The sequence below is a fragment of the Astatotilapia calliptera genome, chromosome 3, assembly GCF_900246225.1.
Source record: "Astatotilapia calliptera chromosome 3, fAstCal1.2, whole genome shotgun sequence".
Taxonomy (NCBI): domain Eukaryota; kingdom Metazoa; phylum Chordata; class Actinopteri; order Cichliformes; family Cichlidae; genus Astatotilapia; species Astatotilapia calliptera.
In genome coordinates, this window is record NC_039304.1 from 25172443 (window position 1) to 25190502 (window position 18060).

General features: G+C 40.1%; 1 protein-coding gene across 2 annotated transcripts in view; it reads left to right on the plus strand.

The window, feature by feature from the left end:
- The window catches only part of col4a5 (collagen, type IV, alpha 5 (Alport syndrome)), a 62124-nt gene that overhangs the window by 11597 nt on the left and 32467 nt on the right, over positions 1 to 18060 (plus strand). For both annotated transcript variants that reach the window (XM_026162557.1, XM_026162558.1), the window contains exon 2: positions 14948 to 15004. In XM_026162557.1, coding sequence (XP_026018342.1) covers positions 14948 to 15004 — 57 coding nt within the window. The remainder of the gene's footprint in view (positions 1 to 14947; positions 15005 to 18060) is intronic.

The window sequence follows — 18060 nt, forward strand, 5'->3', positions numbered from 1 at the left end:
GGTATTCACAGTGCTGTAGTATAACAGAGCACACAGCTTAGTGAGTCTGTGCCTGCATAGAAAAATAGTAGCGTGGGATGTGTCTGGTTCTCTCTTCTTCTACTTTTCTCTCCCTCACTATTTCCAGTGCTCTCTCTCTCTCTCCCACACTCCCCAAATATGAGCACCTGTTTCTTTCATCATGCTGCTGTGGAAGAAACAGGGCTTCCCTGACGACCACATAGAGAAAAAAGGGGAGCTAGCAGCCTTTGTGTGTCTGTTTCTTTACATATTTCAGAGTATACAGTTACTTTATTATCTTTTATAAACCCGTCCAGACGGAGCCGTTTTAGGGCAAAGGACAAAATCTAAGAGACCCACTCGTCTGTTTCAGCCCCCGCATGAAATGATTGCGGTTTGTTTAGAAAGTCCTGACGAGGACCTTGTGTGGCTGTGAGAATTACGTCTCTTGTCTCTCATGAGCAGTGTGAGAGGTAGTGTGATGTTATTACAGCTTTAATTTCTTTTAGGAGGTGGTTGCATGCATACATGCTCTGCTTGGATTTTATGCCACTCGGCAACAGCAGAGAAAGCTATAAACATTACATCGAATTATCTTGTGAAATGAGTATACTAGACTTCACTGCTGGAAATTTAGATGATGAGAAGAAAGAAAGTCAAAATACTACAGCTGGAAGTTTTAAATTTAAAACACTTAGCTGAAAGACACCAAAGCAGAACTGCAGAGGTGGTCATTTATAACAGAAAAATATAGGCTGGTGATGCTTTCCTATTCAATGTGACACAATGCAGATGGAGAACGTAACATTGCACTCGTATGAACATCAAGAGAAATTTGAAAATGATAATGACTCACATGTTAAATATACATAACAGTTTGTAAGGTATACTTAAATACAGCGGTTCACCTTTCACCTGTTTCGCAGATTTTTTTTGTGCAATTTTGCAAGCTTTTTATTTTTTATACAACACATTGTGTTCTGCGTTCTAATTGGCTGTAGACCATTGTCAATCAATCTCGTGCCTTGTCTCCTGTACAGTACAGAAAGTGTTAAGCTTGTCAAATTGACCCGCTAACAGTGTGACTCTGAAGTTCAAAGGCAACCGCGGGCACCTTTGGTTTTATTCTGTATATTTTTCTACGAAGGTTTGAACTTTTAGTGTTTAAACAAGAGAGAAAAGTGAGGAAATGTTCATACCTGTCTGAGAAAAGTGTATAAAGTGTGTAGTGAGGGGTTTTACAGACATAAAAAAATCTATAATAATTTTAAAAAAAAACATTTTAGCTACTTTGCGGATTTCACCTATTGCGGATTATTTTTTAGAACATAACTACCGCGATAAAAGAGGGACCACTGTATTACATAAAATAAAGAGCATAAACCTCTTAATGAATATACTGTATGTTTTAATTTAACCTCTCTCAATTAAATTACAGTAGGAGGAGCTAAAATGGCTCTTTTGATGTTGAGGGTTGTCGACACCTGGTCTTTGTGAAAGTGATCCTAGTTGAGCTAAAAGGGTTTTTTCTGCCTTTGGCTCTTTATGATGTCATTGAATGGGGATGTCCCCAGTGCGGTCATTGCAGACACAAATCTCTGCCTATGAGTACAGAAACCCACCCACCTGCTGCTTAAACCTGTTTATGAGGGGCAACAAATCAGAAGAAAGTTATCTGAAAGACTGAGGTGCTAAAATGGCCTGTTTCAACCAGAGAGTGAATGGCAGGGCTGAACAGAGGCCCAGTATAGAAATAAAACAGGATTATTTCTAACTGTGACTCATTCAGAGCTGCTCTAGCAGAGTCCAGAAATGAAAAACTGAAGTCAGCCATGATTTGTTTTTCTCACTCTTTATTGAGACCTTTGAGCTCAAAGCCTACTATACTACTTCTTAGCTAAACTTTGGTGTGGTGGGGAGTTAGCTGACAGCATCGCCACAGTTCAGATTATTTGTATCCAGTCTGGACGCGAAAGATCTCACTCTTTTAATATCTGTGTTTTTTAACCCGTATTACACTAGAGTCATATAAAATCCTGATAAACACATACTGTTTGTACTTTACACTGAGATGTAGGCTGCTGTGTTTTAGTGTGCGTGTGTTTGGACTTGTAAGAAGTTTAGTACAGTTTGGGGAAACACCTTGTAAAGAGCTGCTTGAAGGTTGAGACTTTGTTATAGTCTTCGTGTTGGGACTAGTTCAAGGTAATGTTTGGTTGTAATCATTCAGTTTAGGGCAGCAGGCTCAGGACAGCCTGTCTTAGTTAATCTCAGTTCAGTGTGCCGGCTGGTATGCAGCTAAGCCTTTAGTAAGCAGTCGCAGGATAATGTTCAACATGTTGCTGTGTCTGAGCATTTTTCACATCGCTGAGTGATATAGCAGAGAGGCAGGGCATAAAATCACAGGATCCACTGCTTAGTAATGCATTCATTAATTTATGCGTATACCCCTCTTCCTCAAATTTCTCTCACTGTTTTAAGGACACAGTGCACACCATGCTGAGATATGGCAAGCCAAGGCTAGTTTATTTATATAGCACAATTCAACAACAAGGTGATTCAAAGTGCTTTACAGAGACATTAAAAAACAAAAACAATAAAAAGCATGATTTAAAATTGATTAAAAAATACAACAACAACAAAAAAAAACAGTAGATAAAATCAGAACAGTAGATAAAATCAGTAGTTAAAATATAAGTTTTGAAATTTAAGCTTAAAAGTGTGGATTTGGTGCTTTATTCAAATGCAGCTGAGAACAGGTGAGTCTTCAACCTGGATTTAAATAAACTGAGTGTTTCAGCTGATCTGAGGCTTTCTGGGAGTTTGTTCCAGATATAAGGAGCATAAAAGCTGAATGCAGCTTCTTTGTGTCTGGTTCTGACTCTGGGAACTGATAAAAGACCGGATCCAGATGACCTGAGGGAAGGTTCATACTGGGTCAGTATGCCAAGTTTTCAGCTAATAGTTTTTGGGAATCGGTGGAATTGGTGCAAAAATGCTATTTTTATGTCATCTTTGGCTTTTTTTATAGATTCAAGTAAAGAAAAAAATGTTTTTTTGTGACAGTCTGCTAATAACAAAGGGCCTAAAGATAACATTTAAATTTGGTTCTTTGCTAACTTGTCTGGTATGTGTAAACACAACACTGAATTATCTCTTAAGGTTGGTCCCTTTTATGTCTTTGAATGATTTATAGTTGAGTGTTCAGTGGCTTAACAAACTGAAAATGTCAGGCACAAGTGAAAACGAGTGAAAAACCTTTAGACAACCTGGAGAACCGTTGCTTGAGACCACTACAAGGAAGTCTGGCTCCTCAGAAGCAAATGATAAAGAAATTAGGGGAGGTTCAAGGCTAGCAGTATCTGTGTGCATTTTCAGTTCCAGATCTTGGTCGTCTTAACTAGACTTCTTTTTTAGGCTCCTGAAGATGTTTCACCGCTCATCCAAAAGGCTTCTTCAGTACTAAAAGATGGGTGCGACTCCTAGGGCGATGTCTGAGGTGATAACCTCACTAGAGTTTAAATGTCTGGGGCTTCCCATCAGAAGCCTTTCACACGAGAGGTGAAACTTCTTAAAGAAGCTGCCTTTAACTCGAGCGCTTAGGACTTCCTCGTCTGGTATAACGATGAAAGTGGCGCGAAGCCCAACAAATCTCCAGGTGTTCAACTGTTTTTTAGCTTTGACTCCTCTAATTTTGTTTAGCAGTCTGTATGTAGTAGAGTAGTAATAACAGAAGGCTGTAATTTAAGATTTCGCTCTCTCTCACTTATTTTTCCTCCTCCCTTCAGGTTAAATCTGGATTTTTATTCTGTTGATGTAGGAGGACTTTTCCTCCGGCTGGTCTGTTAGGCAATGTTTAGCTCTTGTTTCAGACAGTCCACAGTAACAGACGTGTGTTATTGTGTGAAAGGTGGTGAGACGGATGTTTTTCCACCTTTATTGCCAATATATTGCAACACAGAATGAAATTTGAAGGGAGCATTTTTGTTTTCTGTCTGCAGGAATTTGTCTTTGTGCATATCAACATTGAATGCGCAGCATTCTTTGTCTCATCTGGACAAACAGACCCCCTCAGGTCAAAACAACTGAGATATCAGATGTTTATCACAGCACAGACTAGTGATGGGATTTCCGGCTCTTTTTAGAGAACCGGCTCTTTCGGCTCGGCTCACTAAAAAGAGCCGGCTCTTTTACGTGCTTCTGAGTTTTTACGCGAGTCTGAGTTTTTAAATGTTTTGGAGTTTTTACGTGTTTTGAAGTTTGTACGTACTTTGTCTCTAGGGGCCACCGTAAATATACTTTTATTTATTCACTCCACATAAAATGTAATAAATGAATCATATAATACCAAAACCAACTATTCACATTTCAACTTTTAACTATTTAAATTTTCAGCTTTTTCCTTTTAAACAATTTTTTTTCCTTTTTCTCCTTTTTAATGTGGCTTAATGCCAACAGGTAGCTGTACAGCTGTGACACTTATGCCTTTTCACTGTCTGCTCTCATTACAAGCCATTTAAAGGGGGTTGGGGTGTATTTAGGAGAAACACGGGCAGGATAGGAACCTGCTGTGACCTGCCTGCACATTTGCTTAAAATCATATCACTCAAGTCTGAAAAGCAAGCGAGAGCATGTTCAGCCAGGTTAGGGGATCTGAACCAAACCGCTGCTAAGCACCACTCTCAGCGCTCACAGTTTAAACGTAACTCGCACACAAACGCCACTAAATCGCAGGCAGCGTGTCTGAATTAGAGCACAGGGTCAAATTTAGCTCATTAAAGGAGCATTTTCTGTTATTATTTGTAGTGTTTATGTGGGGAAATCGTACTGCAGTGGCACATAATCAGTTTGAGTGATACTACAACAAAAAGTGTTACAACTGCCTCACAGTGCACAGCGGGGATTGCCTGTAAGACCAATAAAATCCTTTAAAATGCCAAAAATGGGCCGTTCAGAAAATATGGTAAACCAAATAAACCTAGATGTGCACAAAAACAGGCCTTAAAGAGCAGAAGCATGAAGCAGGTGAATGAGTGCAAAAGGCTCAGCTGCTAATCCCTAATCTTTGCATCATAAACTCTTATCATCTGAAATCCAAAAGGAAAAAAAAGTTTTACAGTATCGTGAACAGAGCACAGCTGTTTGTGTCCCTTCCCTCTGTTTCACATTCTCGCAGATATTAGAACAGACGGTATGATCTTGTTTTGTCTGCAGCAGGAGTTACAGGTTAAATATGAAGCTCTCGCTGTGGCACACAGGAACAGTTTAGCAGTGGTAAACTGACTCCATTTATGTGAGTGTGGAGGAACACTTTCATGCTTTCGTGTAAAATTTGGCTTAGCTTTGAGGTAAATTATAGCTTCTTGTGATTCATTTGGATGAGTGTTTCTGTTAGATTCCTTAATAGCGGAAAAGGAACCAGATATTTGTTAGGTAAAGGTTTTGGGTAGGTCACATTTACTCTTCAGTGCTCTGAACTCTCTTTAGCAGCTTTCTTGTAATTTCTTTTCTAGTTCTCCAGACCTCTTGATGACATCCAGAGCTCTTTGGATGTTAACTGTCTTTGGATAATCTCACATTGCTTCAGTAATGTTGAGGCCTGCGCTCTGGGGAGGCCAATCCATGCCTGGTAGTGTTTCGTTCAGGGTTTTTCAATCCATGTATGCTTTAACTGCACTGGCAGTGTGTTTGGAGTCACCATGATTTACAGATATCTGTAGACACTCCCAGTTGTTCCTCTCTCGTCATCTTTCTTAGACATACTGATGATGATTTAAACCAAATTATTGGAATCATCACTCTATAAAACCTGTTGCCAATGTTTTCCAGTCCAGTCGTCGTGTAATTCCTCCATCCTCAGCGTTTCTCCTCGTTTCCCTTTACTAGGAATGGCTCGAGACTTTTGCACAACACTGTACATTTCCTGCAAATTTTGGTCCAAGTGATAGCTGCACTCGTCCAAGGAGGAACGTGACCCATTTTGTTGTACATGCTCCTTGAGGCCGCACATATTTGCAATTTTTGACTTATAGACTAACAGCTTGGAGCCCGCAGCACACAGTTTTGTTTGTTTATAATCAGCCATGCTTGATTTTATTCAAATGTGAAGTGAAATCACAACCTTCCCTCCCTCTGCCAGTTTTCAGTAATCTTACTTAACACTTTATTTCCATCAGACTGTCTCCTGCCATTCCTCCACCCTCTCTTACCTGCCTGCTCTCAGTCTATCCCCGGGCTACACATATCCAGGTATTCAGCTGGCAAGCCGCCGCGCCCCTCTCTAATTTCTCGTTGCCCCTAACTACATCACAACGTGCCAAGTGTTGATGTATGTAGAGCGAGGAGTCGGACATGTCTGAACCTGTTGTATAAAAGGGCCAGTCCCAGCCAGGCCTGGTTGCACTATGGCAGGTTGTCTCCAAGAGGAGAGACTGCAAATCTTTCTGCTTACATGAGGTAATTGAAAGAATTTGATGGCGTAAGTACTGAGAAAAGCTACCAGTTTATTCGTAATGGTGCATATTCCTTTGCCATGTAGATGTGCACCAGTTTTGATAAATATGTAGCGGTAATAAGAGCTTAAAATTCAACTGTTAAATGATCTGTGCTTATATGAGCACACAAATCCATGAAGATGGACAGATAGCATTAGGTACCTTTCATGATTTCTCATTATTTACAACATTTTGTTAGTTATTTGTAACATTTCACACTCCACACTTGTATACTGCATTAAATAGTAATGATGCTTCAGGTATTATGTTAAAACATTTGATGCACTACAGGCAGAACTACATGGCCCACAGTTGGCAATCCACTGTGGGGTACCCACATTCCAAATGGGCAACATTGTTATAGGCTCCACATGGCTTGGCCTGCCTGGGTCTCACATTGGTTTTCAATCTTGATATGCCAATTATTGCTGGAGGACTTATGTTAAACGCAAATGCACTTTGAAGCATTAGCATATTTAGTTAAAGGCTCAGACACCACACAGTTTCTGGCTCATTTTGGCTGTGGGTCTAAACCTAAAGTACTCCCAAACATTTTGTACGCTTCTTTCAGTCGCCATGTTTCACAGCTCGCTGAGCTCACAAATAGATAATGCCCTCTGCTGACACTTAACTACAATACATGACCTCAATATAGCATCTCCTCTTTGAAATTAGTACCAGTGGTGTCCATTATACTCACTCCAATTAACTCACTTCAAACTATGCTCACTTTGGATTTCAGTTGGACTCATGAATAGTATCAAAAAAGACTGTCAGTGTCTTTTTGACTCAGTCGTTTTTCATTCTCGTCACTACCTGCTGTACATTCAGCATTTCTGCTTATGTGCACTGAGATTTTCCTGATATCAGAGGCCAAAGCAGACATGATTTCAGGACGTCTATGAGAATACGCTCACGTCCTTCTCAGCAGAGTCTGTCTGATTGATACATTAAAAAAAAACTCCCCTTGTGTGAAAAACCCACTGTGAAGGATAAGGAAATTTTAGTCCGTTTGCTGCAAAACAAAAAACTATTATTAAGTATTACCCGCCTCGCTGGAACGTCTATGATGAACATGCCTAAAACACCTCCTCCATCTGTTTAATCACTGCAGCACCACAACAGTCTTTTTGTTTTGGTTCAGTACAAGTTAAAGACAAAAACCCCATTGCTAGATGAAAGCATGGAGCAGAGGGTGACGTGTGTTTTTACAGATGTAAAGGATAAAGGGTTGTTTCTATGTGTGATCCCAGCAGGCTTCAGTTCTGTAGAAACTACTTTAATTAATGCGTCTCTCAAATGATGCGCAACAGATGTTTAGGGTTACTTAGCAGAGCTTGATACGTTGATCCAATGTTGGTTTATCAGTTCCAAATGTTTGTAGCATGTACTGTGCCAAAAGCACTGAAACAGACTAGCACAGGTTGTCCAGCAGAGGGCGCTAAAGATTCTTTCTTTTCTTCTTATTTTATTTAATTTTTTTTTTTTAACAGTAAATCTATTTAGAAATATCTTTTAAGATTTAAAATATCTTTTAAGTCACACATTTTTTTGGGACATAAACTTTATGTCCAAATTTTAACTCTATTTATTTATTAAAACATAGTCTATGGGAAAAGGAAAGCATGTTGATATTGTTGTTTGATTTTCTTTCTCTTCTTTTTCATATTGTTCTTTCGGCTGCTTCCTTTAGGGCTCCCCTCAGCACCTCATCCTCTTCTATTCCCAGCAATGCTCTACATGTCCTACATCACTACAACGATTTGCTGTGTATTTGTCTCCTGAGTTCACTGTTGTTCTCATGTTGGATCCTATTCTGAAAATAAAAGGTTCTACTCAAGGTTCCTTTAAATATATACAATTTGTTCATTGGCTTAATACATTTTAATGTGTTTGTAATGAAACATCACACATGCAGGTAAGATTTAACATCCTCTTGTACTGGATATCCTTTGTAATGTTTAAAGTTTTATTGTTGGATTCAAATGAGGAAAAAACAGATTTCTGACTTGCTCAGCTGCAGAGTGATCAGTTGGAAAACCCGTTTTTATTTGAAACAGGATTTTAGGTGAGGTAATAAGAAAGTATTTGTATCTAAATGTAACACACAGTAAAAGGGTCATACAGTGTGGGTAGGGCTGGACGGATGGTGGTCAGCAGCCCTGAAGGAGCTCTCAGCAGGAGGTCACAGGGGTCAACACTAGTTAGGCCAAATGAAAAGAGAAGAAAGGAACCAAAGTTGTGTTGAGGGGTGGAAAAAGGAGGAATTCCCAGGAATATCAATGGAATTCCAGGACTGGCACTGTGGCACGATGGCGTGTAATGTGTGCGCGAATGAGTTTGACACGCTGCGTTCATCGGTCGGGGAGGTCTTCCTCCTCCTGAGAGCCACTGAGTCAAAGCACACACGTCTGGATTTTTTGTCAAATCCAAAATATTTAGTTTGGTCGTCGCATTTAGGGCATCTTGAAGTAGTCAAAGTCCAACCGTGATGAAAGGGATCAGCGGTTTGGAGCCTGGACTGCCATTCACCGTAAACACACACACACATGGACTGGGACAGATGTATGCTCAGACACGAAACAGCACCTTCACAATATCGCGGTACCGTTTCATGTTAGATGGTCTGTCCAGTCTCCGTAACAGGATGTGGCTATTTTTTCCGTATTTGGACTATCAGGAAACTATAAAGCCACAGATTTGCTCACATGTGGCAAAAACCTTTAATGTTTGTGGTCATTTATTTACTGCTTATTTGAAATGAACACACGGAAGCATCCACCGTCTTCCTCTCGCTCTATAATCCACTGACCATCAAAGGTGGGCGATGTATCAAAATCTTTCAAATGAGCAGAGGTTTCTAGCACAACTTCAGCTACTTCAAAAGGTGCACAGAAAAGAGGGGAAAGATGTTAAGGCTTCTGCAACACTAATGATGTATTCATGCGTCTCCAACAACCATTGAGTGAGACACTTAAATGATCAGATGACGACATCTTGTAGGATCATTTATCAGGGCCGCTCCAATTTTTCATTGATTGACTTCACTCTTGTTGTGCTTCTGCCTGCACATGTGGTTTCTTACCACGAGTCTCATTCATCCATTCACACAAGCACTTTTAACCTAACTTTCACACACTTGTATAGGGTGCAGCATCTCGCTCCACATGCAGAATGTTAGAACAAGGGCTCAAAACACCTTCTGACTGGTAGTTGACCTGCTTTAGCTCCTGAACGACAGAAGCCTGTAAATGACACCGATACTTGGATGTCATTTATTGTTTTCACAGGCATGAATAAGCTGGTCTTTCTTTACTGCCATTTCAGTGACACATCAATACATGGATGGCATGGATCTTATCTGGGAGGAAGAAGCTGCAGCAACCAGGAGATGAGATTTTCTGACGGACCCCCTTTTTACCCCCTATACCAGCTCTGATATGGTGATTGCGTCTGAGTTGCGATGCCAGTCATTCGAGAGTCGACTGCACCGAGTCCAGTTCACCTCAAGTGCAAACATAAATTGTTAATGGCTATCATGTCAGTCAAAAATCAGCTCAGCTCAGCTCTCTTAAAAAGAAAAGAGGTACCATCTTGTGTCGCTTTGCTGCAGTTGCGTTATTCAAGCTAACTTTTTACAAAGTTCAATTTTCAAGAAGCAAGATAATCAAAAATAATCGGACAGTAAGTTGCTCTTGATGGTTGGTTTAGCTCGGATGGCGACGATTGAACCAGATTAGACACCCACGTCTTTCCAGCGGACCGGAGCGAACACGCTTTGTGCCGTGATCGGTGTAAGAAAACAGGCGTCATTTAACGATGTTCAAAACGAGGACTTGCTCTCTTTCTGTCTGTGCAGCTGTGTGTGCTGTCTATGAGTGTTTGTGTCTGTTTGTCTGCTACATTAACGCATATGTGTGTGCTCATGGCAGGGCAGCGTCTATACGTGTCTAATCGTCACTCTTTTATGAGTGTCGGGGGGAATTCCAGTCTCGCCAGTCTAATCCTCGGGTACGTGCCTTCCTTCCTCCTCCTCCTCTTTCTCCTTGTCAACTCACCCAATCTCACCTGGATCGTGTGTCCATCACTTTGTACACACCTGTGAATGTACTTTTAGAATCGTTGTGTTGTTTATCTTGAAAGGTGCTGAATAAATACGTTTGACCTACTTTAACTCACTTTTTTACTTTTTGGGAACTTTATGTGCATTTATGTGCAGATTCACATGAAAATAGGCAAATTTAAGCATTAAAGTAGCACACATAGTGCTCCAAAAGAGTAGAGCACAATTCGTTTCATTTATACTGAATTTATGAATACGTAACACAGTTGAAATATGTCGTAAATACTGTTCATAGACCTTTATGTCTCCTTTTAGGAAGAGCTACATTAACTGCAGTCTGGTGCTGTTTCCTGGTAGTCCTGCTTCTCAGTGTCGGAGCTGCACCGCTGCAGTTTTCTGGTCCTATACAGACCTCCAGTGGAGATCACTGGTAGCTTTAGCTCTGCTCAGGCCTGGTTGCTTGGTTGGCGTGAGGGGAAAAATTAAGCTGGGTTAAAAGAGAGTTAAAAGAAAGAAAGAGTAGAGCAAATATCTGCAGTTCACTGACCTTTCTAAGTGGATTACACGCCCCCTCAGTGCTGTGGGGGCAAAGAGAGAGGGAGTGAACAGCATGTAAAGGGAGAAGGATCTTTTAACGCTGCGTTTTTTTAAGCCACCTGGTTTCTTCTTAGTTCACCCTTTATTTTTAGCCACATTTGCTGTAAAGTAAACACCTTTATAAGTGGCATCCTCTGTGTGATAAAGTGAAGATTTCTGGCAGCAGAGTGGCAGACGGTGTTCGGACACACCTGTTACTTGAAATCAAACATCATGTTCGTGGATGTAGAAGAAGATCTCGGCCACCTTTACAGCTTTTACGCTGAGAAAGGCAAATTTCCTTTTCCGGATTAACATTTCAGTTAAATTTGAAATCTGAACATTTTCTGAAGAACATTGAACACTTTATGTGCCAAACTCTGATGAACCCACCAGACTTATTTAAAGCACTTCTTTTCTTTGTCTTTTCTCTGATTCATTTTGATCTTGTCACTGGATACTTTTTGGATCAAATGAGCGATAAATAAATATCAGAAATAAATATCAGAGCTTTTTATTAATTAGTTTTACATTGTTTTTAGTTAAATACTGAATCATAAATGGTAGATGATCATTTCAAAAGTAATTATGAAATTTAAAATGAAAGCATTTTTATTTTTGTAAATGACTGCTCCTGACCCACCTGCTGTACTTTTACAGCCCTGCTGGGGGAAGTGGCCCACTCTTTTAGGGATCACTGCACAAGTGATTGCCAGGCTTGTTTTTATTATTTGCAAATATACATATATATGCAGCCTTGCAGCCTAGCTGGACAGTTTTGTAAATGTTTTTTTTGTATAATGGTGGTCTATGAGAAGAAAAATATTTTTGGTGGCAGGCAATTTCTGTCCATTCGTTGCACACTAGAAGCAACCATTGGGAAAGACAGCAACAAGGCTGAGTAGTGGAAGTATACCCAGATATCTTGATACATGGTTAATTATGTAGTGTGCTCAGTGTGCTTTATATTGTAATGTAAAGACCCTAAAATATAAGAAAGAAGCCTCAACAATCATATGACCCCGTAGAAGCAAGCACTTGGTGACAGTGGGAAGGAAAACTCCCTTTTATCAGGAAGAAACCTCCAGCAGAACCAGGGAGGGGCGGCCATCAGCCATCACTGTCTGAGGGTGAGGGGAGGAAGGCAAGACAAAAGACATGCTGTGGAACAGAGACAGAGATTAATCATTAATAATTAATTGCAAATTCAGTCTGCACATGAGAAAAGGCTTTATTAGGCAGGACATACAGGTCAAATAACATTTAGTTTGAAAGTTCACTTATAGTCCACTTATACTAGTACTATAAGAACAAACCAAGTCCAAATCAGCTCTGTTGCTGGTTTAAGTGGACATCTCCAGGTTATTCGAGAGTAGCTGAGTGTTTCAGTTATTTTAAGAGCAAACAAGCTCGGTCATGCTTTTTTGGTTAAATGAGAGTGGAGAAAAGAGGGATGAGTGTGGAGAAAAACAGATGGATGCAGAGAAGGATGGAGCCTGAGCTGCAGGCATGGGCGTGGGAGAACAGACGGCATTGAGCTGAAGCAGACCAGAGGCTAATTTGGAGATTCAAGGCTTGTAAAAACACCCCCACGTACACAGAGACACACACAGATGTATTTAGGCATGTGTGTGTGTGTCTACTGGTGATCCCTCTGTGATCCCAGACAGCACTTTGCACCAGTTGTGAGATAAAATCATGCAAATGCCTTGCTTTGGCCTTCATGCAGCTCAGGATAGTAGGACTGTCTTGATTTTTATATAACCAAGGGCATATTATCTATACACACACACACACACACACACACACACACACACACACACACACACACTGGAAAGCGGCAAATGTAATGTAAACATGTATGCACTGTTTTAAATGTGTACACAGAAATGCAAACGGTAAACTGTGTGAGGTTTAATGTGCCAAAGATTAATTGTGAAATTCAATTTTATAGCCTTGATTTTTGACCCCAGGCCCTTTCACTTTGTGGAAGTGAAAAAGGTCGAGTTAAAAAAGGGGGGAAAGGGTCAGTAACAGACTTGTTTTTTAGTCTTAACAAAAATAAATCAAAGAGTTGTTCAAAAAAAGAAAAATCAAACCTGTTTAGTTTTTATTGGAGTCTATGAGGAGTCACTCGCATATGGAGTGGATATTAGAGGAGCTGCAGTTCCACGTTGGCTTAATTGTGGGTACTTGATCTTAGAATATTGTATTTCCAGTTGTATTTGATTGCACATATTGGCAGATGCTTTTCTGATCATCATGGCCCACGATACTCTTTGGAAGACCGTGCAATCGCACTGCAGCCAGATCGATATATTGGCAGGGCCGATATTATCGCCCAGCATTAGTTATTTGTCAACCTTTTGGTATCTGAATTTGTAATGGCCAGTAAATGATAATTAAACAAGCTACCAAGTATAATATGGGTTGCATAGCATTCTGTGACTTCCCTGTTGGCAACACATTAGCTGATCCTTATCAGTTTAAAGTAAAAAATGTTACAAATATCACAACCTCATATTGCCTGTTTTTCTTAAGCCAACAATCTAAATCACAGGAATGAAATCAGTTTACAATGACACAAAATCTGCATTATTAAACAGCTAACATGAGTCAAAATGTCAGTGCATTTTTAAGACATTACTTCAGTTCCTTGCAAAGACTAAAACCTACAGGGAAGAAATTCAAATAAGAAGGTTTAAATTAAGAACAATAACAATAAGACAATTTTGCATGTTTACTGCCTTTTATTCCAGAATCTTTCCAATTTCTTAGACTTAATGATAAACTGATGAACCAGGAAATGCACTCAGAGTTTGCTGCGTCCCCTCCGTGTCAGTAAAACGAGAACACCGTGAAAAGCGTCAGCTCAAAGACGGACACGAAAACGTTTTTGCAGACACAGAAGAATGTCCGCCCGTCTGTCCTCTCTCGTGCGCTCTCTGCCTCTCCATCTTTCTCACAGCCTGGCTGCCTGGCATGCGTGCAATTGATGCCCGTCTGGCATTCACTGTGTCAACAGGCATGGGAAAAGTTAATCAGGAGCTTGGCACTCCCACTCCACCCATCCACCCATGCATACATCCCTCCCTCCTAGTTTTTCTTAACTCTCTCAGTCTTTAGTCCTTCACAAAAAGTGAATCCAAAGTCTAACGGATGGGAAGAAGTGAAGTATTTTGGAAGATAAACGTGCTCTCTGTGAGATAAAAGCTTTATTTGATTTGAGTTTAGAGTACTGTTTGGCCTCGCCAACCTTGCAGCTGCGATCTCATCAGTAAACAAACCTGCAGGTGAATCCGCTGACCTTGCTGTTCCTCTGTGGGAAGACATGTGCTGTAATGTGCAAAGTGTAATTATGCAGCGCCCCCCGGTGGCATGCTGAAGCACTTGCTGAAGTTTACTAAATTTACTGTTTGGTTTTACAATTCTGGAAAGGAGTTTGACTGATTTTACATGGCTGAGGCTGCAGATTTGGCAGGAAATTAGGACAAAAAGGAGACGTGGCAGACACATTTTCAGAACCCAGAAAGCTGCTTTCTAGCTTTTACCTGCTTCCTCCACACGTTTGATTTGGTGGACTCTTACACTGGATGCCCTTCCTGATGCAACCTCCAAAGTATTTGTGTCTGTTCCTGGGAATCTTTCGCTTGTTATGGAATTGGAAAAAGTGACTTTAGAGCCTCTATTTTCAGAACACTGGAATGTAATTGCTAGTTTTATTCATCGTTGGAAATGTCGCTGATTTTTTTTTGGTTAAGTAAAAGTCCAAAGACGCTCATTTGTCTTTCTCTTGTTTTGTTTTTTTAAACAGGCTTGCCATGGATGTGCAGGATCCAAATGTGACTGCAGTGGAGTGAAAGGAGAAAAGGTAAACACAGTGTCACACAATCACTAGTAACTGTACTAGTAGTTACTACTAGTACAATTACTAGTAACCACCGTGTTGAGAATGTGAGGACACCACCAGTGTTGGTCAAGTTACTTGAAAAAAGTAATCAGTAACTAATTACTGATTACTTCCCCCAAAAAGTAATCCAGTTACTTTACTGATTACTTATTTTCAAAAGTAATTAATTACTTAGTTACTTAGCTACTTTTTAAAAACACGATTTACAACCTGAATAGGTGATAAAGCGATAGATCTTTCAGCCCAATTCTACTTTTTCTACATAATCCATCATACAAAATGTAATCAAATGGAAAAGTCTCTTTTTTAAACTTGTTTTATCAGTTTTAATCTTTTAACTTTATGCATCAAGCAAAAATGTAATTATATGCAACATTCTCTGACTGGAAGTAATTTGTTTAACATTTAAACCTATTTTCTGCACATTCCAGCACATGAAATAAAATATTTTTTGTGTTTACACTCAGTCTTTCAAATAGATGCAAGTAAAACACAGCAGAACATAAATAAAGTCAAAGACTCAGCGGTCCTGTTGCTCTATTTTCACCTGTAAAGCAGGAGTACGGCAGGCGCAGGTTCACCCTGGTGCAGGTGTGCCGCGGTCAGTGGAAGAATCCGCGAGTTTCTCTGTGAGTTCCCCATTACGTGGTAGCGCACTCGGTGCTTGCTCGGAAGTTTAGGATTTTTTTTCGCTGTAAAAAGAAGTTTTCTTCCCACGCACGATGGACGCTAATGTTTTTGTCACTTTTTATGGAATCAAACTCAAAGTAAGGTCAGTACTTCCACGCTTTAAACGCTGCACGCTCATACTCTCTCACAATCGATATGTGATCCATTGTTGATCTGCACACAGCTGTTGTCACTAACGGCGCACTCGCTTACGTCACTATCGTGAGACATTCTCGCAAAAAAAATCACGGTTTTAGTAACGCAGTAACGCAGCGTTACTACGGGAAAGTAACGGTAATCTAATTACCGTTTTTGCAATAGTAATCCCTTACTTTACTCGTTACTTGAAAAAAGTAATCAGATTACAGTAATGCGTTACAAGTAACACGTTACTGCCCATCTCTGGACACCACAGCCAGTGGGTGTACCCTCAATACTCCCGTCCAATTAATGAACATATTCACTTTGACCTGAAACTTGCGACTGAGGGCACAGAGTTAGGGAGCAAAGGCCCGATTTCTCATAGATTTCTTACACGTAATTAAAAGCAACACATATTTAAAAAAAACACGCACACAGGGAACAGTTTTTCTTGGGATGACTAATGAAATCTTCTTCTTTTTGTTATTACTCTATAACCAGACAAGTGCCGGTCTTACAGTGAAGTCTGCATTTAAGTTGAGTCAGACTTATCACAGGCTGAAACACTGTTGCCAAAATAACGGACACGGGTCTTTAAATAATAAATAATGTCACAGAATCATAACACACAGAGATGTAGTAAAGTAGCAGAAATATGAATTGTGATTTTTTTGAATTTTGTTTCTGTGGATCTTACATTTTGCTGTTGAAGCTCACACATATTTTAAAAGGCAGCCTGGCTCTATTTCCGGCTTTCACCGTGTTTTGTTGCCTGTGATTGTACGAGCTGGATGACGGGAGGAGCTGATGTTTGACAAGATACCAAGACGGGCAAAGTTTTCACCTCATTTACGCAGAAACACCTCGGCTGTTGGAGAACACACTCACACGTTTAATTCAACTCAGTTCAGTTTTATTCACATAGAGCCAAATTACAACGACTGTCACCTCAAAGTGCAAAGACTCCTCAGTAATCAAGAGAAAGCATTCAAGAACTCAAGACAGCAGATTTCATGTTGTGAAATATGTCTTCAATCTTTCTCAGTACATTTTAATCTCCTCTCATTTCTATGAATAATAGTCCAATACTGCAGATTTTGGTATGGATCCAAAACCAAGTAAACACAGGCTTGTATTGCAGATTCTAATACAGATACTTTTAACGCATAAAGGAAGCTTATGTAGAGGGGAGAGCAGTGTCATGATTTATTAGATGAATAATCATTCATTTAACTAAATCAAACACATTTTAATGACCACTACATCACTGGGTCCATAATAATTAGTTAATACAACAAAACACACCTTTCAGATTTTGATGCATTTTGTGGTTTTTGGAGACGTGTAATGTAAATATGCATCTCTCTAAACCATCTGTTGTTTAATGTGCTACAGGTAGGGCTGCACGATTTTGCATAAAATGAGAATCACAATTTTTTTGCTTAGAATTGAGATCACGATTCTCTCACGATTTTCTTTTCCAGTATAAATATTTATTGCACTTATTAACTGCACATCAACTTCGTAACAGTTGAGACTGAACATAAAAACAATAAATAAACATAAAAACAACAAATGTCTCACGTTTTGTCGTTGCTGCAAAATGTTGTACTGCTTGAAATTCTGTCTCCACCATTGCTCGACACTGCGTGTATAGAGCAGGTAGTGCAACAATAGAAAAATAGTTGCGGGATGGCACTGTGTAGCGTTTGTCTAGGGTGTTGATCATTTTCCTAAATCCCTCGTTTTGCACAGTGTTGATGGGAGCCATATCTTTGGTCAGGTGATAAGTGATAGCCTCCGTAATGTCTTTGTGCCTGCGGGAGTTCGACGGGTATAGGGAAGCGCTGTATAAGGTTCCCGTTATTGATGTTTGGGTGGTTGACCGGGACGGATTTTCTCCTGTCACTTTCTAGTCATCCCTGACGTGCTCTCCGTTGTGTTTTCCCTGCTAATTTTAGCATCACACGGCACAGCTTCTGTATCACGTGGTATAAGGCTCCGCCCTTGTCATTTGTTGAGCAGGAAGAGTGAGCGCTTGTTTTCATGCAGAGTACGTCCCGAATCAAAATGCGGTACAATCGTCGTCTTTTTTTTTTTTTTTAAATCGTTGTCATTTGGAAATGAGATCGCACATAAGTATGAATCGAGATCGCGATTTTCTAACGATTAATCGTGCAGCCCTAGCTACAGGCTATAAATAACTC